General features: G+C 44.4%; 1 protein-coding gene across 3 annotated transcripts in view; it reads left to right on the plus strand.

Annotated features, from left to right (window-relative positions):
- Positions 1-17,890, plus strand: part of eps15l1a (epidermal growth factor receptor pathway substrate 15-like 1a) — a 492,163-nt gene that overhangs the window by 46,787 nt on the left and 427,486 nt on the right. For all 3 annotated transcript variants that reach the window (XM_063032448.1, XM_063032447.1, XM_063032449.1), the window contains exons 2-3: positions 8,563-8,604; positions 12,442-12,531. In XM_063032448.1, the coding sequence (XP_062888518.1) occupies positions 8,563-8,604; positions 12,442-12,531 (132 nt within the window). The remainder of the gene's footprint in view (positions 1-8,562; positions 8,605-12,441; positions 12,532-17,890) is intronic.

Genomic DNA, 17,890 nt, shown 5'->3' on the forward strand with positions numbered 1-17,890 from the left:
GAGCGAACCCACCAGTGATCAAAAGGCAGACAGCCGGTGCTCACCTTCCACATTTGCCTCGATGTTTCAATCTCCCTTGATGCTTTTAATCGGTGAACAATGGAAGCTTTAATCGGTGAAATGGAGTTGAACATCAGCCGTCCCACAGCCTTCTCACCACGAGGTTCATGCACATTGCCTCTGCCTCCTGGAATCCTCTGGGAGACTTGTGGAGCAATGAAATACCAAAACGATCTCCAAACTGCAAATCACAGGCTCCAACCGTTCCAGAATCGCATTCTAGATGAAAAACAAATGTAAAGGACATAAAAGAAGTGAAATACATGGTTTTATGATCTATCCTGCAGATGTCAACTGAAGGAATATTGTGTGTGTTGCCATCTTGTGTGTTTTGTTTACAGCAGAGACTGAAAATTTCATTTAACCTGAGAGTTGTAAAAATGTTTGCGGATGGAATAAACCTAGCAGCTGCTAAAATTTGCTGCTAAATGTTTGTGAATTTGTGAATACTCCAAATGCATAGTCAAGTGTGGAATCCAGACTTGCTTCTGCATCAATCCTAAACTTATGCAGTCTACCTGGAGCAGAATGAGCATTCCATTGATTTTTATAAGAATAAAAAAGTTGCAGAGAGCAAAAAAAGTGTGGAAGGCGAGTTTATAATCATATCAGTATTGATTATTTTTTTGTGAAATATTTATGTATCTATTTTGAACTAATTGTTTTAGACAAGCAAGAATAAAAAATATGAATTTATTTCATTTTAATAGTTTTAAAATGTTCTTGCAGACAAAGAGTATTTTATGTTCGTGGTGACTGTAAATGATAATTGTGGGAAGTGGGCTTGTGGCAGTAAGATCTGCCCCAAGTTGTTTGGGTAGTGCAGTTTAATTGCATGTTGTATGCACTTTAGAGATGGCGGAGGTTGTGGAGGATGACATGTTGAATGTGGAAGCTCATGGGTTGGTAGGTAAGGACAATAGGAGCTCTACTACTGTTAAGGCTGCTGGAAGATGGGGTGAGCGTGGATGTTCAGGAAATGGAGATTTGCAGGTGAGGGCAGCATCAATATTGAAGGATGGGAAATCCTGTTCCTTGAGGAAGGGGGACATCTCTAATGTCCTGGAAAGGAAAGCTGCATCTGATGTAGTAAATATTATTTTCTATTTACAACATTCCAAATGTTATCAGTTTTGGATACTCGGACAGACAAAGGTATTGTTGAAAATATTTTTTAGCTACAGATGTGAATAATAATAGATGTGATAGTATTTCCAGCGTTATTTTTATGTAAGATTTCCAGCAGTTGCAGTGTTCTTTTCTCAGTTCCAGCATTTTGCTCCCTCATTTCTGTCTACATTCATGACCTATTTGCATCTCCTCCAGATGAATCATCTACTGGTAGCAAAACTTATGTATCAAAAAATTTATCTTGTCAAAAGTGTTTTGGAATGGTTTTGCTTGTAAAGATCTTGGCAAACATTCAACAAGGCAATCGCACTGACAGTTTCAACAGCTTGTGAATCTGTTCTGAGATGGTGAGTCCCCTATGATGGCGGGGACTCACCGTCTGCAAAGTGGTTCTGAAGGTCCATGTACTGCACTAACCGTTGTTGTATGGAGTGAGCTTCTGGCAAAGGAAGGAGCCATCAACTTGGGGCAGTGGAGTCTCAGTCCTGATAACTAGAATTGGTTAGTTAAAGTTTGTTAGCATTCTTATTTCAATGCCATGGTGTTTATGAATGACATTCTCTAACTTGCATTACTCTAGAATGAATGTATGCTTAAAAATTGTATATCTTGTACATGAATTAGTTGATTTGTTGAGCACTGGGGACTCTTTGATCCCAGAATCAGGATCAATATCACTGGCATATGTTGTGAAATTTTCTGTTATGCAGCAGCAGTACATTGAAATACATAATAAAAAACAAAATTACAGTAAGTATATATGTATATAAAACAAAAGTTAAATGAAATACATAGTTCAAAAAGAGAAAAAAATAGTGAGGTTGTGTTCATAAGTTCAATGTCCATTCAGAAATCTGATGTCAGAGGCGAAGAAGCTATTCCTGAATCATAGTGTGTGTGCCTTCAGGGTCCTGTACCTCTTCCCTGAAGGGGTAGCAATGAGAAGAGGGCATGTCCAGGGTGATGGGGGTCCTTAATGATGAATGTCTCCTTTTTGAGGCTTTGCTCCTTGAAGATGTCTTGGATGCTGGGGAGGCTAGTGCCCATGATGAAGCTGATGAAGCTCAGGAAGTTCACAACTTCTTGAGCTATTTCGATCCTTTGCGGTGTCCCCCTCATACCAGAAACTGATACAGCCAGTTAGAGTGCTCTCCATGATACATTTGTGGAGATTTGAGAGTGTGGCGACCCAAACTCTACGCAAGTAAACTGGCTCACAAAATAGCCCGTGCGTGGGGAGAGACTTTTGTAATGCCCCTCTGATGACATTTCCACCCGGAGAGGGCTGGAAGGGAACCGCTTAAAAGCTAGTGCTGCGAAGTTTGAATAAACAAGTCTGGAGTGTGACTTACAGACTGCGTGTCGTTATTTCTAGCTCTGTGTGTAGTACATTGCTGCATTGGTGACCCCGATGGTCCAAACGGGATTTGGACCAAAGGTGATTTACTCTTCATCTGTTCACGCAGTTGCGCTAAAACTGCCAACTTTCTGGACACTGTGACCACGTGTGTGGTTTGACCAAGCAGAAGCCCAGTTCCAGATTCGGCAGATATCTTCGGATTCCACACGTTACTATTACGTGGTGAGCTCCCTTGACCAGGAGACAGCAGCACAGGTTGGGGATTTCATATAGTCACCTGCCCCCCCCCCCCGAAGAAGGCAAATATGCGGCATTCAAAGCGCTGCTCATAGAGACCTTTGGCCTCTCACGGTGTGAGTGAGGTGCCCGCTTGCTGTACGTGGACGGTTTGGGAGACAGGCCGCCGTCGGCATTAATGAATGAGATGCTGGCCCTGGCTGAAGGATGCAAGCCCTGCCTCATGTTTGAGCAGGTGTTCCTAGACCAACTGCCCGAGGATATACATCTGCTGCTGGCTGACGCAGATTTCAGTGACCCATTGAAGGTGGTGGCCTGGGCAGACGTGCTGTGGAATGCCAAGAGGGAGAGCGGGGCGTCCGTCGGACAGATTACCAAACCACGCGCCCAACAGCAGGCCAGACCAGGCCCAGCAACGGAGCGCACACAACCCAGAGGCAAGAGTGAGGAGGCCAATGAACAGTGGTGTTTCTACCACCAGCGGTGGGGCACAGAAGCCGGCCGTTGTCGCCCGCCCTGCAAGTTCCCGGGAAATGCCAGGGCCAGCTGCCGCTAATGGCTATGGTGGCTGGCCACCAGGACAGCCTCCTGTACGTCTGGGACAAACAGTCGGGACGCTGCTTCTTGGTCGACACCGGAGCGGAGATCAGCGTCTTACCCCCCGACGGGGTATGACACCCGCAACAGGGCGATGGGACCCACCCTGAGGGCCGCAAACGGCAGCACGATTCGGACCTACGGCACCCGCACAGTGCAGCTACAGTTCGGCGCCAGCTGGTTCACGTGGGACTTCACACTGGCCGCCGTGGCCCAACCACTCCTGGGGGCGGACTTCTTGCGAGCCCACAGCCTGCTGGTTGACTTGCAAGGGAAAAGACTGGTCCATGCCAAGAATTTCCAGACGTTCTCCCTGGGTGAAGCCAAGTTGCCGACCCCATACCTGGACTCCATCACGCTGTCTTGACAATGAATTCACTAGAATCCTGGCGGACTTTCCATCATTTCTGGCACCGCAGTTCACGGCAGCCATGCCCAGACACGGAGTACAGCACCACATTCTGACCCAGTGACTACCCCTCCATGCCTGCGCACGAAGGCACCCCCCGGACAAGTTCTGCCTGGTGAAGGAGGAGTTCAAGAGGATGGAGGAATTGGGGATCGTATGGCGGTCTGATAGCCCATGGGCCTCCCCCTTGCACATGGTGCCCAAAGCAGCTGGGAGCTGGAGACCATGCGGCGACTACCGCAGACTGAGACTACAACTCCAGACCGCTACCCGGTGCCGCACATACAGGACTTTGCAGCAAACCTGCATGGGGCAAGCATCTTTTTTTTAAATTATGAAGACACGCAGTCCTCTTTTATTGTCATTTAGTAATGCATGCATTAAGAAATGAAACAATATTTCCTCTGGTGTGATATCACAAAATACAGGACAGACCAAGACTGAAAAAAACTAACAAAACCACATAATTATAACATATATTTACAACAGTGCAATAATACCGTAACTTGATGAAGAAGTCCATGAGCACAGTAAAAAGTTCAAAGTCTCTCAAATGTCCCACATCTCACGCAGACGGGAGAAGGAAGAAAAACTCTCCCTGCCATGCCAACCACAGTCCGACTCTGAGTCATCCGAAAACTTCGAGCCTCCGATTCAGCTCTCCGACACCGAATACTGAGCGCCATCTCTGTCCGAACGATTCGACCTCAATCTCAGTCGCCAACAGCAGGCAAAGCCGGGGATTTTGAGGCCTTCCCATGGAAGATTCCCGACCGTGCAGTAACGACAGCAGCGAACGAGCGTTTCAGAAATTTTTCCAGATGTTCCTCTGTGCTTTCACGTCTGTCTCCATCAAATCAGAATTGTCCATGGCCCCTATTTAACGGAAACAATATCATTTTTCATCGGAGGGCTGCGCATGTGCGGCGCACTGCTCTCTCTCCTCCCATTTTTTCCAAAGTAGACCTTGTCCAGGGGTACCATCAAGGACATCCCCAAAACAGTACTCATCACCCCGTTCGGCCTGTTCAAATTCCTCCAAATGCCGTTTGGCCTGAAGAATGCCGCACAGACATTCCAGCGACTAATGGATGCGGTGGGACACAATCTGGACTTTGCGTTCATCTATTTGGATGACATCCTCATAGCCAGCAGTAGTCATCAGGGGCATCTGTCCCACCTCTGCTAGCTCTACTCCTGCCTGAGTGATTTTGTCCTCCTGATCAACCCGGCCAAATATCAGTTCAGACTCGACACCATCGACTTCCTGGGCCACAGGATTACCAAAGACGGGGCAACACCTCTGCCTGCCAAGGTAGACGTGATCCGCCACTTCGCCCGGCTCAACACAGTCAAAGGCCTGCAGGAGTTCGTTGGTATGGTGAACTTCTACCACAGCTTCCTCCCCTCAGCAGCCCGTATCATGCGCCCTTTGTTCACCCTGATGTTGGGTAAAGGCAAGGACATTACTTGGGACGGAGAGGCTGCAGCTGCTTTCGTTAAAGCCAAGGAAGCCTTGGCAGACGCTGCAATGCTGGTGCACCCCAGAATGGACGTTCCAACTGCCCTCACAGTGGACGCATCCAACAGCAGTTGGTGAGGTGCTGGAGCAACTTATCGAGGGGCGCTGGCAAACACTGGCGTTCTTCAGCAGGCACCTACGGCCACCCAAACTCAAGTACAGTGCCTTTGACTGGGAGCTGTTGGCATTATATCTGGCAATCCGGCATTTCCGTTACTTCTTAGAAGGCCGGCCTTTCCCCACGTTCACGGACCACAAACCGTTGACCTTCGTGTTCACAAAGGTATCCGATCCCGTGTCGGCCCGCCAGCAGCGACATCTGTCCAACATCTCCGAGTACACGACGGACATCAAGCATGTCTTGGGAAAGGACAATATCGTGGCAGACGCACTCTCCAGACCAGCCATCCAGGCCCTGGCCCAGGGGGTGGACTATGCAGCACTGGCGGAGGCGCAGCAGGCAGACGACGAGATGCCCAGCTACAGGACCGCAGTCTCGGGTTTGCAGCTGCAAGACTTCCTCGTAGGCCCAGGTGAGAGGACCCTCCTGTGTGACATGGCTATCTCGCCCCATCGTCCCGGCAGCCTGGCGGCAGCGAGTTTTCAACTCCATACACGTCTTGGCACACCCATCTATCAGGACAACTGTCTGGATGGTCTCCAGCAAGTTTGTGTGGCACGGACTTCGCAAACAGGTCAGCGAATAGGCCAAAACGTGCACGCAGTGCCAAACAGCCAAGGTGCAGCGGCACACCAAAGCCCCACCACAGCAGTTTGAACCCCCCCGCCGGAGGTTCAACCAAATTCATGTGGATATCGTGGGGCCCCTGCCAGTGTCGCGAGGAACGTGGTACCTCCTAACTATGGTAGACCGGTTCATGAGATGGCTAGAGGCAGTCCCGCTCAACGACACCACCGCTGATTCCTGCGCCGGAGCGCTGATTGCAACCTGGGTAGCACGCTTCAGGATACCAGCCCACATTACCTCCGACAGAGGTGCCCAGTTCCCCTCCAGCCTGTGGTCGGTTGTGGCCAGCCTGTTGGGAACACAATTACACCATACAACTGCCTACCACCCACAGTCGAACGGACTAGTGGAACGCTTCCACCGTCGCTTAAAGTCGGCTCTCATGGTCCGCCTGAAAGGGCCTAACTGGGTGGGCGAGCTTCCCTGGGTCCTGCTTGGAATCCGCATGGCACCCAAAGAGGATCTGCACACCTCGTCGGCGGAGCTGGTGTACAGCGCACCCCTGGTCATACCAGCCTCAAGGGGGCAAGAGGAACAACCCGCAGCAGTCCTGGACAGACTACGCGAAAGGCTCGGCAACCTGGCCCCCGTACGGACTTCACTGTACAGACAGATCCCGACCTACATACCTAAAGACCTGCAGAACTGTAAGTTTGCGTTCGTATGAAGGGGCGCACACCGGGCACAGCTACAGTGGCCGTACGAGGGGCCGTTCAAGGTGATCAGTAACGAAGGGTCCATGTACGTTCTGGACATTGGGGGGAAAGAGGAAGTTTTCACGGTGGACTGACTCAAACCAGCCCATGTGGACTTGGCGCAGCCGGTCGAGGTTCAGGCACCGCGGCGCAGAGGCAGACCACTCAAACAGAGACTGATCCAGACTGTGGACATTGGGGTGTATCACCGGTTCTGGGGGGGTGTTACGTGGCGACCCACTTTCTACACAAGCGAACCGGCTCACAAAATAGCCCGCGCGCGGGGAGAGACTGCTGTAATGCACCTCTGGCGCCATTTCTGCCCGGAGAGGGCTGGAAGGGAACTGCTTAAAAGCCAGTGCTGCGAAGTTTGAATAAACGAGTCTCGAGTGCGACTTATAGACTGTGTGTTGTTATTTCTAGCTCTGTGTGTAGCGCATCGCTATAAGAGCGTCTTTGGTGACATATCAGATCTCCTCAAACTCCTAATGAAATATGGCTGTTGCTTGTCTTTGTAACTGTATTGATATGCTGGGCCCAGGTTAGGTCCACAGAGCTGTTGACACACAAGATCTTGAAATTGCTCACTCTTTTCACTACTGGTCCCTCGATGAGGACTGGTGTGTGTGCCCTTATCTTACCCTTCCTGAAGTACAAAATCAATTCTTTGGTCTTACTGACATTGCATGCAAGGTTGTTGCTGTGCCACCACTCAACCAGCTGATTTATTTCGCTTCCGCATGCCTTCTCACATCTGAAATTCTGCCAACACTAATTGTCTTGTTAGCAGATTTATAGATGGCATATGATGGGTAGATGCCATCATTTATAGATGGTATCTACCCATTTTCTGTTTTCCTTTTGCAATAGTATCCAGTTTGTGCAATACCAAGGAGATGATCGTCGATTTCAGACAGTCTCAGCCTGAGCATCAGCGCTCCACAGTGGAGAGAGTGGAAAACATCAAGTTCCTTGGGGTGCAGATCTCGGACAATCTCACCTGGTCCAGGAACACCACTGGGATTGTGAAACGGGCCCAGCAGAGATTGTACTTTCTGAGGAAGCTTAAACAAGCATCACTCCCCACTAACATCTTAACTACATTCTACAAAGGCGTGGTTGAGAGTGTGCTGACCTTTTGTATCACAACCTGGTACTCCAGCTGCAGTGCTGTCGACAAAAAAGCCTTGCAGAGGGTGGTTAGGGGGGCAGAGAAGGTTATTGGGGTCTCCCTGCCTTCTGTCCAAGACCTCTTTCAGAGTCGATGCCTCCAGAAGACACGGTACATCATCAAAGACCCCTCACACCCTCTCCATGAACTGTTTGTTCTTCTGCCATCAGGCAAACATTACAGGAGCATCAAAACTAAAACCACAAGGCTACTAAACAGCTTCCTCCCACAGGCAGTCAGACTGCTAAATAGCTGCTCCACCTGACTCTGCTTCAGACACTTTTGACTTGCACTGGACACTTATAACTGATTTTAACTGACATTTGGCTGTTGTGTTTTACTATTTATTGTTATGTTTATTATTTAGTGTTGCATTTGTTATGTTATTGCACTGCCCCTGAGAAACGCTGTCTCATTCTGCCCTGCAGAGCTGATGTATGGTTAGAGTGACAATAAAGTTTTTTGAATCTTTGAATCTTGAATTGAATCTTATTGAGCAGCTGCAACTTGCTTTCCACCTTTGTCAGAGATGAGTATAGATCAGTATAAATCAGTAGTTAATTATTATTTAAAGCTCTGATAAATGTTTATAAAAAGACAGATTTTAATTAGTATTCTTCTTTCATTCATAGCTTTCAAGTGGAAACCCAATGTATGAAACATACTACAGGCAGGTGAGCACCTTTACTTTTGTCATCGATCTGTTGTTGAAGCTACCTTAAGCTATGTCTGAAGTATTGTGGTCTTAAATTTGTTGCACCATGTGATTGCATAGTATAGAAGGAGGTCATTTGGTATATGTATCTAACTAAAGCCCATCTTGCTTTTTATTTTTGCATTCTGTCTTTCCTTCAGATGTTTATGCAGTTTCCTTTAGAATGTTACAATTGACTTTCAGCTTAGATTACTTCCAACCTGTTCACAAGTCACAGTCCAAAACAAAACAAAAATTATTTTTAGTTTGCTATTTTTTTTTTCAGTTTGTGTCTTGCATGTACCAAACAGTTTGCCATTGGAAATGGATTCAAACCATCTGTGATCTTCACAATTTGAAAAATAAATAGGCCTTTTTGCCTGGTATGCTTTGATTGAGAGTAAGGCTGATCTTCTTCCTTACGGCCGTTTTCTCAAGCTATCTGCCATTGATTGGACGAATATACCAAAATTTATTGATCTGTATTTTCAGAGACCACAATGACTGGGTCTCCATAGCAAGTGTATTTGTATATCAGTAAAGGATTTTTTAACAGTATTCAGGTGCAGAGTCACCAAGGTTGTTTAGGATTACATTGAGACTTCCTTTCTTTTGTATTCAAATGTTCTTGTATTAAAGATTAACCTACTATTTCTCCTCTTAGTTGCCAGTTGCACCTGCCCATTGGCCTTCAATAACTTGTGCACAAACATACTTCGTTCACCTTGAACATCACCACCATCCAATCTCTCATCATTTAACAAATAAGTAAAATTTCAATAATCCTTACCCAACTACCTGGAAATCTCAATGGTCTGGTATTTGGTTCCCCATCCATTCACCAGGGCCTAAGTTCTCTTGTTCTTTTTCTTCTCACCTGGGCCCCAGTTCTTGCATTCCTCATTAACTTTCCTGGACCCCAGTTCCCACATGACTAATTATTAATGTTTTGTCAGTGTTTAGCTCTTATGCTGTTAATGATGGACAAGTCCATGTTTCAGTCATTGCCTCATCTCTCTATTTATGCTGATATTCCTTGTAATGCTTTGCCTAAATAAAAGTATCCTTCCATCACACTCCTTCACTGCAAGTGTTTCTAGTTGTTGTTTGCCATAATGCTATATGTTCTTTAGTTTTGCCTTTGGAGCTTTTTACCCAAGTCCTCCCTAGTCTTACCTGCAATGTTCCCTCTAATTTGTATGACTGGTGTGCGCACTGAATTTTTAAATGGAAGTAAACCTGAAATAGTTCTAAGGATAATAAGCTACCAAGTCCAGTATGTTGTTCATTGCTTGAAATGGTCATTAAGCCATTCCAGCTTAAATGAACTAACAGTTCTTTTGCTCTTCATGCCTTTGCTTCTTTGGAATTCAACATAGTGAATCAAAAATTTCTTCAATGAAAGTAGTATAAATAAGCTAGTTTTAAAATCTGCAGATGAATCATTGGAAAATCCATGTTGTCAACATTGTCTGCGTCAGAACTTGGGAAAATAAACGTGATTGTGTACAATTGTGAAATATACTTAAATGCCAGTGAGTTAAAGGGTGACAACCTCTTGTGCACAGTTTAAATTCCTTTGTGTGCTAGTAGCAACGATGTGTGCACACATGTGCCCACACCTTAGAGGGAGTATTGCTTACCTCACATCATTTTTTCTAGACACGTATGAGAAATTTACAGTAATTGTTTTAAAATACCTTGTTCTTTCCCATTGTAGCCTTCAAGCTTTTCTTATTCATTATACTGCTTTCTTCTTCCCAACCCACCTGGCTACTTTAACTACTAGTCTTGTATTTGTGCCTTTAAAAGGAAATAACTTGCAGATATTTGGTGACACTCAATGGAAATTTATCACCTACAAATAGCATTAAAATAATGACCTTGTCATTTCACTTACCTATTGCTCAGAGACATTTGGATAGCACTCTTCTCCTTCTTTAAATAGTGCTATCAAATTTTTAAAAATGCCCAACTTAAAAGGGATGGCTTCTCCATTGGTGCAGCAATCACCTTGCAGCGTGTGAATTGCCTGCTTATGCAGGTTATGTGCTTAAGTCCTTGGAGCCACATTCTTCAGACTTGGCTGAGTGCTTTTACTGAGTCAAGGATGAAACTTAAATTCACTTTAAAATGTGTATTTATTAATGTGTTGTTGATGAAACTGATCAATTCCTGACTGAGAAACAACTGGGATCTGCTCCAATTTGCCTCCCAGAGCAACAGGTCCACAGCAGATGCCATTTCATTGGCTCTGCACTTAACCCTAGAATATCTGGACAGCAAAGCTACAAACATCAGGGTGCTCTTTATCAAGTACAGGTCAGCATTCAATACCATCATCCCTTCAAAACTAATTAATAAACTTCAAGACCTTGGCCTCAATATCTACTTGTGCAATTGGATTTTCGATTTCCTCACTTGAAGACACCAGTCAGTTTGAATTGGCAATTACATCTCCTCCACAATCTCCATATCCATCAAGGCTGTATGCTTAACCCCCTGCTCTACACTTATGACTGTGTGCCTGAGCACAGCTCCAATGCCATATTCAAGTTTGCTGACATCACCACAGTCATAGGTAAAATTAAAGGTGATGACAAATCAGCATATAGGAGGAAGATTGAAAATCTAGCTGAGGGTGCCATACCAACAGCCTCTTACTCAATGTCAGCAAGACCAAGGAACTGATTATTGACTTCAGGAGGAGGAAACCAGAGGTTCATGAGCCAGTCCTCATAAGAGGATCAGAGGTGGAGAGGGTTGGCAACTTTAAATTCCTCAGTGTTACCATTTTCAGAGGACCTGTCCTGGGCCCAGCACATAAGGCCAATTACAAAGAAGGCATGGCATCGCCTCTACTTTTTTTAGGAGTTTGCGAAGATTCAGTATAATATCTGAAACTTTGACAAACTCCTATAGATGTGTAATAGAGAGTATATTGACTGGCTGCAATACAGCCTGGTAAGGAAACACCAAGCAACACAGACAAAATGTTGGAGGAACTCAGCAGGCTGGGCAGCATCTAAGGAAAAAAGTATAATTGACATTTTGGGCTGAGACCCTTTGACAGGAAACACTGATGCTCTTGAATGGAAAAGGCTGCAAAAAATAGTGGATATGGCCCAGTCCATCACGGATAAAGTCGTCCGCACCATTGAGCACACCGTTGCAGGAAAGCAACATACATTATTAGGGACCCCCATCACCCAGTTCATGCTCTCTTATTGCTGCTGTCAGGAAGAAGGTACAGGAGCCTCATAACTCTCACGACCAGATTCAAGAACAGTTATTACCCCTCTGCATCAGGCTCTGCATAAGGGATAACCTCTCTCTATTTCACTTGCCCCATTATTGAAATGTTCCCACATTCAAAGTCTCTTTCATCTCATGTTCTATCTTGTGTTCTATCTCTGTCTCCCACAACATATGGGCTCACGTTCAAGGAGTCTTCAACTCATGTTCTTGATAGTTATTGCTTTGTTATTTATTATTTTTATTTCTTTCTTTATGTATTGCATGGTTTGTTGTCTTTTGCACACTGATTGAACACCCAAGGTGCGGGCTTTCATTGGTTCTATTACGGTTATTGTTCTATTAAGGATTTATTGAGTATGCCCACAAGAAAATGAATCTTGGGGTTGTATATGGTGACATGTTTGTACTTTGATAATAAATTTACTTAGAATTTTGAGTTTGAGCTTTGTATTCTGATTTTTTTTTGTTTAACTTGACAGGTTACCTGGAGACAAATAATACTTGACTAGCACATGACTGATGCATACTGATTTGTGCTGAATGGTCTTGTTTTGTTTAGGTGGATCCAGCTCATACAGGAAAAGTTGGGCCCAACGAGGCAGCACTGTTTCTGAAGAAATCTAGACTGTCTGATGCTATCTTAGGAAAGGTAATTACTTGCAAAAAAAAGACTGTCCGTGTAAAGTATTAAAACAATGAATGGAGCATTTAAGACGCTTTCATATGCTAATTTAGATACTCTTGAAAAATTGTGTATGGTAGGACTTCAACATGACAATATTATGGTATTGAAACATATTTTTGAATTTGTGTCCAGTGTTGACAAATTAATGATGGGGATTTATTTGTATTATGATATATTAAACCCAGCAGAAGCTGGTTAAGACTTGAAAGCTATACAGAGGCAAGAATGTTAACATTTTATTTGGCTTGTCTTTACATGCATTGAGTTGGTAAAGGTTGATCCAGCTTATCTGGGAGAATAGAACAACATTAAGAGTTCTGAAAAGGAACTACCAACATTCAACCCATTTGCATTGAAGCCAAGTCCTAGGTGTGTGGGACTTATTAAGATATTGTTGCATCTGCTATTATGCTCCATCATTGGACTCCATGTGATGTCTAGTGGCAGTGCTCAGTTTTACTGAGATTTTCCAGATTTACCCTGGTGAAACACCTCTCTGATACTATACTGATCTGAAATGGCATGAAATTAATTGAATTGGGATTCTGTACTGTGGTAGGGGAAAGAAGAATTTTAAAAGTAATTATTTCAATTCTAAGCAACTTCACATTTCTAATGAGCTTGTTGGTAGTTTTAGAATTGCCCTGATTTTAAAGATGTATGAATTTCTGCAACAGTTGGTCACAAAAGCAAAATTCTGTACCTGGAGTTTTTGCCTCATGCTTGTCAACAGCATTTAGGAAAGAGGCCGTTTATCCAAGTGAGTAAGGGAGTGGGGAAAAGTTTAAGGCGGTAAATTATAGATGAAGATCTGTGTAACTGAAAATATGGCTAATAATTGTAGGGCAAGCAAGTCACAGATGTTTAATTATGTGCACTGCAGAAATTTCAGAGTTCTTGGAAATTTGGACAGAATATTTCTCCAGTGACTAATGTCTCACATTTCTCCTTTGGTACCTCTTGGTCAAAATGGTAGCTTTGACAGTATTCTTTTGCACTAATGCGAGTGTTATTTCTATGCCATCAACCATGCAAATGCTGCAGATGCAAATTGATTGATATTTCTGTCCTAAGCATCCCTATTTTATCTACTTAAAGTAGCTGATCAATGTATGGAAAATATGGAAACACTAATGCTCTTGGATGAAAAAGATAGTAGATATGACCCAGTCTGTCATGGGTAAAGACCTTTCACTATTGAGCACATATACACAGAGTGCTGTCACATGAAAGTGGCATCCATCATGAAGGACTCCCACAACCCAGGCCATGCTCTTTTCATGATGCTGCTGCCATCAGGAAGAAGGTACAGAATCCTCAGGACTCAGGTTCATGAACAGTTATTACCCCCTCAAAAATCAGGCTCTTTAACAAGAGAGGATAACTCTGCCCTTCGCTGACCTGGTCCCACAACTTATGGACTCACTTTCAAGAACTCTTTATCTCGTGCTCTTGATATTTATTTCTTAGCTATTGAACAATCTATCAATTTTTTTTCTTTTGCACTTGCACAGTTTATTATCATTTGCACATTAATTGTTTGTCCGTTCTGTTGGGTGCTGTCATTCGTTGATTCTGTTGTGTTTCTTGGATTTACTGTGTATGCCTGCAAGTAAACAAATCTCAACATTGTATATGGTGGCATATACAGTACTGTGCAAAAGTCTTAGGCAGCCTAGATAAAGGGCTGGAGAAGAAGGAATTTGATAGGAGAGGAAAGTAGTCCATAGAAGAAAGGGAAGGAGAAGGGGACCCAGGGGAGGTGATAGGCAGGTGAGGAGAGGTAAGAGGCCAGAATGGGGAGGAGGAGGGAATTTTTTTTCCCCCAGGTTGGAGGCTACACATTTGGAATATAGGGTGTTGCTCCTCCACTTTGGGGGTAGCTGCAGCACAACATGGTGGAATGGGAATTAAAATTTTTGGCTACTGGGAAGTTCCGCTTTTGGTGGATGGAGCAGAGATTCTTGATGAATTAGTACTGACGCTTTTACGATGGGTCTCACCAATGTAGAGAAGGCCGCATTGGGAGCACCAGACACAATAGACGACCCTGGCAGATTCGCAGGTGAAGTGCTGCCTCACCTGGAAATTTGTTTGGGACCCTGATTTGATGAAAGGAAGGAGATGAATGGGCAGGTATAGCACATAGTCCGCTTGTAGGGATATGCGTTGGAAGGGAGATTAGTGGGGAGAGATGAATGGACAAGGGAATCACGGAGGGAGTGATCCCAGTGGATGGGGTGGCGAGGTAAAGATATGTTTAGAGTTGATGGAAGTTGCAGAGGATGACGTTTTGTATTCGGAAACTCGTGGGGTGGTAGGTAAGGACAAGTGGAATTGGAGGAGATGTGGGTGAGGCCAGCATTAACGTTGGGGGAAGGGAAACCCTGTTCTTCGAAGAAGGAGGGCATCTCTAATGTCCTGGAAAAGAAAGCTGCATCCTGGGAACAGGTGATTGAACTGAGAAAAGGGAATAATTCCCCATAAACTGTTTACCTTTCACCTTTAACCCATGACCTCTGGTTCCATGCAACCTCAGTGGAAAAAGCCTGTGCATTTGCCCTATCTACACCCTTCATAATCTTGTATACCCCTTTCAAATCTCCTCTCAATCTTCTATGTTCTAAGGAATACAGTCCTAACCTATTCAAGCTATCCTTATAACTTGGGTCTTCCAGACCCAGCAGCATTCTTGAAAATTTTCTCTGTAATGTCTTAGCCTTGTTTACATCTTTCCTGAAAACAAGGAAACTGCACTCAATACTCCAAATTAGGCCACACCAACATCTTGTACAACTTCAACATAACATCCCATCTCCGGTACTGATACATTGATTCAGAGGTGATGTGGGTGGAGTTAAGAAACTGCAAGGGTTAAAAAAAACATTATGGGAATCATATGAAGGCCTCCAAATAGTAGCCAAGATGCGGGGTTGAGATTGTAAAGGGAGTTGGAAATGGCATGTAATAACAGTAATGTCACAATTGTAATGGGGAATTCAGTATTCAAGGGGATTGGAAAATCAGGTTGGTGTTGGATTGCATGAGAGGAAATTTGCTGAATGCCGATGAGATGGCTTTTCAGAGCAGCTCGTGCCAGAGTCTACTCAGGGCAAGGCCATCTTAGATTGGGTGTTGTGTAATTGCTCAGATCTTATTAGGGAGCTTAACATAAAGGAACCCTTGGGAGGCAGTGATCATAATATGATTGATGGGGAGAAGCACAAGTCCCATGTATCAGTATTACAGTGCAATAAAGGGAATTACAGAGGCATGAGAGAGGAGCTTGCCCAGGTGGATTGGAGGAAGGTACTGACGGGGATGATAGCAGAGCAGAGGTAGCTGACGTTTCTGGGAATAGTTCACATGGCACAGGATAGTTGTGTCCCACGGAAGAAGTTGTTCTGAAATGGCGGGGGTAGGCAACCGTGGTTGACAAGGGAAGTTGGTGACTGCATAAATCCAAGGAAAGGGCATATAATGTAGCAAAAGTGAGTGAGAAGTTGGATGATTGGGAAGCTTTTAAAATGCAACAAAAGACAACTAATAAAGCTATAGAAAGGGAAGAGATGAAATATGAGGGCAAACTAGACAATAATATAAACCAGGATACTTAGTTTTTTTCAGTTATATAAAGAGTAAAAAGGAGGTGAGAGTTGATATTGGACCACTTGAAATGATGCTGGTGAGGTAGTAGTGGAGACAAAGAAATGGCAGATGAAGTTAATGAGTACTTTGCTTCACAGTGGAAGACACTAGCAGTGTGCCAGAGGTCCGTGAGTGTCAGGGAGCAGGAGTGAATGCCATTGTTATTACAAAGGAAAAAGTGCTAGGCAAATTCAAAGGGCTAAAGGTGATAAGTCATCTGGACCAGATGGACTAAATCGCAGAGACCTGAGAGAGGTTGCTGAAGAAATAATGGATGCATTGATCATGACCTTTCAAGAATCACTTGATTCTGGCATGGTTCTGGAGGACTGGAAGAGTGCAAATGTCACTCCACCTCCACTCTTTAAGAATGGAGGAAGGTAAAAGAAAGGAAATTATAGGCCAGTTAGCCTAACCTCAGTGGTTGGGAAAGTGTTGGAGTCTATTATTAGGAATGAGGTTTCAGGGGTACTTGGAGACCAATGATAAAGTAAGTCAAAGTCAGCATGGTTTCTGTAAAGGGAAATCTTGCTGACAAATCTGTCAAGAGTTTTTCGAGGAAGTAACCAGCAGGGTGGACAAAGGAGAGGCAGTGGATGCAATTGGCTTGGATTTTCAGAAGATATTTGATAAGGTGCCCCTCATGAAGCTGCTTAACAAGATAAAAATCTGATGGTGTTACAAGAAAGGTACTGGCATGGATAGAGGAAAAGCTGATAGGCAGGAAGCAGCGAGCGGGAGTAAAGGGTGCCATTTCCGATTAGCTGTCAGTGACTAGTGGTGTTCCTCAGGGGTCACTACTTTTTACATTGTTTGTCAATGATTTGGGTAATGGAATTGATGGCTTTGTTGCCAAGTTTGCAGATGATACAAAGATAGGTGGCGTGCTGAGTAAGCAATGCGATTGCAGCAGGACTTGGGCAAATTGGAAGAATGAGCAAAAAATTGGCAGATGGAATACAGAGTTGGGAAATATAATGATGCATTTTGATGAAAGGAACAATAGTGCAGACTATTATCTAAATGAGGAGAAGGTTTAAACATCAGAAGTGCAGAGGGATTTAGGAGTCCTTATGCAAGACTCCCAGAAAGTTAATTTATAGGTAAAGAAGGTAAAGAAGGCTAATGTAGTGTTGGCATTTATTTCAAGGGGGAATAGAATATAAAACAAGGAGGCTTTATGATACTTGGAGTATTGTCAACAGTTTTGGACACACGTCTCAGAAAGGATGTATTGTTATTGGAGAGAGTCCAGAGGAAGTTCACAAGGATGATTTTGGGAATGAAGGGGTTAACATATGAGGAGAATTTGGCAGATTTGGGCTTGTACTCACTGGAATTTAGAAGAATGTTGTGGCGGAGCGGGATCTCATTGAAACCTACCAAATGTTGAAAGGACTAGATAAGTTGGATATGGAGAGGATGTTTCCTATGGTGGGAGTATCCAGAACTAGAGGGTACAGCCTCAAAATCGAGGGGGGCGACTAGAGGTAATGAGTAATTTTTTAAGCCAGAGAGTAGTGAATCTGTGGAATGCTCTGACTCGGGACTGCAGTGGAGGCCAAGTCTGTGGGTATATTTAAAGCGGAGGTTGATACTTTCCTTATTGGGCAGGGCATCAAAAGATATGGCGAGAAGACAGGTGTATGGACTTGAGTGGGATCTGGGATCAGCC

This window comes from Mobula hypostoma, chromosome 24 (genome assembly GCF_963921235.1).
Source record: "Mobula hypostoma chromosome 24, sMobHyp1.1, whole genome shotgun sequence".
Lineage (NCBI taxonomy): Eukaryota > Metazoa > Chordata > Chondrichthyes > Myliobatiformes > Myliobatidae > Mobula > Mobula hypostoma.